This window comes from Mustela lutreola, chromosome X, assembly GCF_030435805.1.
Source record: "Mustela lutreola isolate mMusLut2 chromosome X, mMusLut2.pri, whole genome shotgun sequence".
NCBI lineage: Eukaryota > Metazoa > Chordata > Mammalia > Carnivora > Mustelidae > Mustela > Mustela lutreola.
In genome coordinates this window covers 59,289,471-59,295,670 of record NC_081308.1, presented here as the reverse complement: position 1 = coordinate 59,295,670, position 6,200 = coordinate 59,289,471, and the positions used below count along the sequence as shown (strand labels likewise).

Sequence of the window (6,200 nt, the reverse complement as noted above, 5' to 3'; positions counted from 1 at the left end):
ATCTCTGTAGAAACCTCTCTCTCTGTGTGCTTAATTCTGTCTTGTTTCGTCTATCTTTTTAAAGACTTCACGATGGTCTAATGGGCCTTAGCTCATTTAATCCTCCCAAGATCTATATAAGGTAGGTAAGAAACATATTGTCCATTTTTTTTTTCAGATTAAGTAATTGTGGCCAGAAAACACAAAGTGACTCATCCAAGGGCATAGGTTGAAAGAAAAAGAATTAGGTGAGTTGAACGACCATCCCAGTTTGCCTGAAACTGTCCCAGTTTTAGCACTCAAAACCCCATATGCTGGGGAAGCCTCTTGGTTCTAAGCAAACCTGAATGATTGGTTACCCTATAGACAGGATTAAAATCTGTATCTCCCAGGTCTCAGGCCAATACTAGTAATGCTGTCTTATGCCATCTGTATTCTGAGAACTGTTATCTGAGTAGTGTTTCTCCTTCTCTACACCTTAGTGTACCAGGATATTTCTTCATGATGGGTCACCTCCCATCCCACTCTCCCTAGGACAGAAACAATGACAGCTAGTAGTGGCCCTCAAAGGTATTCAAGACAGTTTTGCCAAAAGAAAACCATATTTCAGTTTTCTTATTCACAAAACAATGACAATAATCCCTATATTGCTTACCTCACATGGTTGTTGTGTGGGTCAAATAATAATGGATGTGAAAATGCTTTCTAATTTGTTAATAGCTGGTCACATGTAAGAAATTGTGGTTATTCTCTACCCACCGAGGTAGATGTTAGCTCCCTGCCTTACTCTCCTTCCGGTCAGCAAGCTGTACAGCAACTAATAGTGTGAACTTTGGAAATATCTTGGCCTCTGTGCCTCAGTTTCCTCATACAGAGATAATAATAATCTCTCATATGGTGAGGTAAAGTATTCAATTAATTATTATTAAATGTAAAGCATTTAAAAGAATTCCTGGCACATGGTCAGAGCTATGTAAGTGTTAGCAGTTTTGGATTGGCTTTCTCACCCCCTGTAACTCAGAGCCAGAGACTATATAAAGTGGACCCATAAACCAAGTGACACATAAAGCAAGCCACCACCTTCCCTTTTCACTAGCTCCCTATTTTTTGTGTTATGTATCCACAGCCTTCCCACCATGGATTGCCAAGAAAATGAGTACTGGGACCAATGGGGACAGTGTGTCACCTGCCAACTGTGTGGAGCTGGACAAGAACTCTCTAAGGTAAGTACCTCTGATCAGGACACTTACTTCTTTCATATTCTAGGACTCAGCCTAACAACTGAGTGGTTCCACTATTAAGAGAGTCATTAGGGGCGCCTGGGTGGCTCAGTGGGTTAAAGCCACTGCCTTCGGCTCAGGTCATGGTCCCAGGGTCCTGGGATCGAGCCCTGCATCGGGCTCTCTGCTCAGCGGGGAGCCTGCTCTCCCCCCCCCCCCGCCGCCTCTCTGCCTTCTTGTGATCTCTCTCTCTTTCTCTGTCAAATAAATAAATAAAAATATTTAAAAAAAAAAAGAGAGTCATTAACCTGTGGCTAATCCAGTTTATCAGACAAAACATGGAATCCAAAGATTATGATAATAGCAGTGACAGTGCCAACAAAAAGTCCACTTGACAGGATCAGGGTCAGGGGAGGATTCCATGAGATAATGGCATATATCAAGAGCAAATATGGAATGCAGAGGCCTAAGAAGACTGTTTAGCATTAGGGAAATCTGTCAACTAAATTAGGGCCCACCCTCTTGGGATTCAGGAGCCAGATTCAGGTCTGATCTGATACAGAAGTACTTCAGATCTGGTAGCAGAGGAAAGCCTCTCTAAGGAGGTATATTCCAGGGACAGAATATAGCTAGTATAGAATCCCAAGGTGGGAATGAACTAGTTATATACAAGGAAAAAGAAGAAGGTTAGTGCAGCTGATGTAAAGTGAAATAGAGTGTGGTACACAATGAGGTTGTAGAAGAAGGTCTGGGCCAAACCATGTGGAGTCTTAAAATCTATGATGAGAAATTTTCATTTTTTCCCTAGCTACACCAGGTACCCTTTGAAGGGTTTTGATTAGAAAAGTGACATGATCCTATAAGTAAAATAAAATACAGTTATTTAGCCCACCTTCCTATCTTTTTATTTCTCATCTTCTTCAAGGTAGAAAAATTAGTCTATCTATCAAACTGCTGTTACCAAACTTTTAAACATGACCCATGATGAAATGTACATTTGTGTATTTTAACACCATTAGAAAGCTCAGAGAAAACAAATGAGATGCAATGTTGTGTTCCTGCAAAAGCTTTATACATAAACAGATTGTACTTGTATAGCAGTCTCTACCTTGTAAAGGACTTTCATGTGCATTGTCTAATTTGGCTCTAAGTCCCACCAAGGAGGTATTAAGAACCCCATTTTAGATTAGGAAAATAAGACTCAGAGGATGCATGACTTTCCCAAAGTCAAAATGGCTCAGTAAAAATAAACATGAGCCAGATAAACAAGGGTTTGAGTCTAAGCTTTTCTATGAGGGAATTAGTTTATCTCTGACTCAATTAGGATGTGCTAAGTTAAAAGTAACATAAAGCAACAGTAACTTGAATGCTAAACACATTTATTTATGTAATAAAGTCTAGAGGTCAGGAGACTGTGTTTGGTTGAGCAGATCAACAATGCTTTCAGGGACCCAGGCTCTCTTTATTCTTCATCTTCGGTATCTTGTTTTGTCTTCATGCTTGTGTCCTCTTTTGCCATAACTCAAAGCATCACATCTTCACAGCATAGTCAAAGTCAGGAAGAAGGGGCAGGGACAAACTAGCTTGACTTTTATTAGGGAAGAGTAGTTTTCTCCTTTTATATTATGGGTGCAAATTCGATGTTGTATCTCTAAACTCCAAGAAAGGCTAGGAAATGAATACCTGGCAAGTGGTAATGGGATTACCAAGATTAACTAAGGCCAACCAAGAATCAGTTCTTGAGACTGGTTACCTTGCAAGTGAGAATGAAATCACTGTGCTATTAATAAATAAGAAAATGGGCAATAACGTTTAGATAAGCAGTTAACATCATCTGACACAGCCTTGTTTTTACAGTTACGTATATTTAGTTTTAAAATTTACTCATATGGATTGTAAACATTATTATAAATAAATCTTTACAGAAAATCAACAATATTACCTCAGGACATATTTCTAAAAGTGTTATTACTATGCAAAGTTATGTACACTGTTTAGAAATTTTTGAAATATATTAGCAGATAACGCTTCTGAATTTTTTTAATAATGTCCATTACAATTATAATTATTTTCAAAAGTGCATGGATTTCTTATATTCCAAAAGCCAAATCACACATGAACAATGCATGTTTCTATCATCTATTAATTTTATACATTCCTTTGTAATTTAAAATTACTAATTTATGAGAACTTTATATTATCTTACCTTTTTTTTCTATTTGATGGGGAAAATTTTTTTGAGTTTATTATCTATTTGCATTTTCAATTCTGTAAACAATTTCAGATTGTTTCACTCTTCATTGTTTATTGTTTCTTCTTTTTTTATTGTGTTATATTAGGCACCATACGATACACCATTAGTTTTTTGTTATATGTAAACAAGATTCATTGTTTATATATAACACCCAATGCTCCATGTAATATGTACCCTCCTTAATGCCCACCACCAGACTCACCCAACCCCCCATCCCTCTCCTCTCTAAAATCCTTAGTTTGTTTCTCAGAGTCCATAGTATCGTGATTCATCTCCCCCTCCAATTTCCACCCCCTTCCCTTTTCCTTTCCTTCTCCAAATGTCCTCCATGTTATTCCTTAAGTTCCACAAGTGAAACCATATGTTAATTGACTTTATCTGTTTATTACTTACGAGTTTAAGGCACATCAGTAGGCAGACAATATGGCAACATATGGAGTGTTTTTAAATCTTTCATATAATATATAAGATTTTTAAAAATCAGAAATGATTACAAATATTGTCACATTTTATTAACATTTGTTGACAATCTCATCTATTCTCCCCTTAACATGTTAATTCGATTGTATATATCAATAAATTCTAAATATTGAAATATCTTATATTTTTAGGATAAGCCCATTATGATTGTGATTTTTGGTTGCATGTCATTTTATGTTTTATTTAATAAGTTATCTATAATAAATAAATACATTTATAACACTATCAGCATCAGAATTTATGTAAGAATTATGCTAGCTGGATTCTCATATCAGATAAATTAGATTTTAAACTAACGACTGTAGTCAGAGATACAGAAGGACACTACATAATTCTCTTTTTTTAAGATTTTATTTATTTACTTGACACAGAGAGAGAGATGACAGGTAGGCAGAGAGGCACACAGAGGGAGAGGGGGAAGTAGGCTCCTCACTGTGCAGAGAGCCCAGTGCGGGGCCTGATCTCAGGACACTGAGATCATGATCTGGGCCGAAGGCAAAGACTTAACCCATTGAGTCACCCAGGCACCCCGACAGTACATAATTCTTAAAGGGATTATCCACCAAGAAAATCTAACAATTTGTAAATTTGTATGCCCCCAATATGGGAGCAGCCAATTACATAGGAAAACTTTTAATGACGATAAATAGTCATATTGATATGAATACATTAATAGTAGGAGATCTCAACACCCCACTCTCAGTAATAGATCATCCAAGCAGAAAATCAATGAAGAAACAAGAGCATTGAGAGACACATAGGACCAGATGGACCTCATAGATATATACAGAACATTCCACCCTAAAACAATAGAATACTCATTCTGCTTGAGTGTGCAAGGAACCTTCTCCAGAATAGACCACATACTGGGTCACCAGTCAGGGATCAACCAATACCAAAAGACAGAGATTATTCCCTGCATATTCTCAGATCACAATGCTTTGAAACTGGAGCTCAACCACAAAGAAAAGTATGGAAGTAATTCAAATACCTGGAAGCTAAAGACCACCTTGCTTAACAATGCTTGCATCAACCAGGAAATCAAAGAAGAACTGAAACAATTCATGGAAACCAATGAGAATGAAGACACTTTAGTTCAAAACCTATGGGATACAGAAAAGGTGGTCTTAAGGGGGAAATACATAACCATCCAAGCCTCCCTCAAAAAAATGAAAAAATCCAGAATACACCAGCTGTCTTTACACCTTAAAGAACTGGAGAATCAAAAACAAATTAATCCAACTCCACACACAAGAAGGGAAATAATCAAGATTAGAGCAGAGATTGATGAGATAGAAATAAGAGATACAGTAGAATGCATCAATGAAACTAGAAGCTGTTTTTTTTAAAGAATCAATAAGATCAATAAACCATTGGCCACACTAATCCAAAAGAAAATTCATAAAATTATGAATGAAAAGGGAGAGATCACAACTAACACCAAGGAAATAGAAGCAATCATCAGAAATTATTATCAACAGTAACATGCCAATAAGTTAAGCAACCTAGATGAAATGGATGCATTCCTGGAAACCTATAAACTTCCAAAATTGAACCAGGAAGAAATTGACAACCTAAATAGACCAATATCTAGTAATGAGATTGAAGCAGTGATCAAAACCTCCCAAAAAACAAGAGCCCAGGACCTGAAGGACTCCCTGGGGAATTCTATCAAACTTTCAAAGAAGAAATAACACCTATTCTCCTGAAGCTGTTTCAAAAAATCGAAGGAGGAGGAAAATTTCCAAACTCTTTTTATGAAGTCAGTATTACCCTGATCTCCAAACTAGGCAAAGATGCCCCCAAAAAGGAGAATTTCAGACGAATATTCATGATGAATATGGATGCTAAGATGCTCAACAGGCTCGTATCTAATAGGATCCAACAGCACATTAAAAAGATTATCCACCATGACCAGGTAGGATTCATCCCTGGGCTGCAAGGATGGTTCAACATTGGCAAATCAAACAATGTGATAGCACAAATCAATAAGAGAAGAGAGAAGAACCACATGGTCCTCTCAATTGATGCAGAAAAAGCATTTAACAAAATCCAGCATCCATTTCTGATTAAAATGCTTCAAAGTTTATGGATAGAGGGATATCATCCTCATCCTCATTATCATCCTCAATGGAAAAAAGCTGACAGCCTTCCCTTTGAGATCAGGAACACAACAAGGATGCCCACTCTCACCACTCTTGTTCAACATAATATTAAAAGTCCTAGCAACAGCAATCAGACAACAAAGAGAAATAAAAGGTATCCAA

General features: G+C 37.1%; 1 protein-coding gene across 1 annotated transcript in view; it reads left to right on the top strand.

The window, feature by feature from the left end:
- Positions 1–1,115: 1,115 nt before the first annotated feature.
- Positions 1,116–6,200, top strand: part of EDA2R (ectodysplasin A2 receptor) — a 51,159-nt gene continuing 46,074 nt past the window's right edge. Inside the window, 1 exon segment of the mRNA XM_059157894.1 lies at positions 1,116–1,202. Within this exon segment, the coding sequence (XP_059013877.1) occupies positions 1,116–1,202 (87 nt within the window).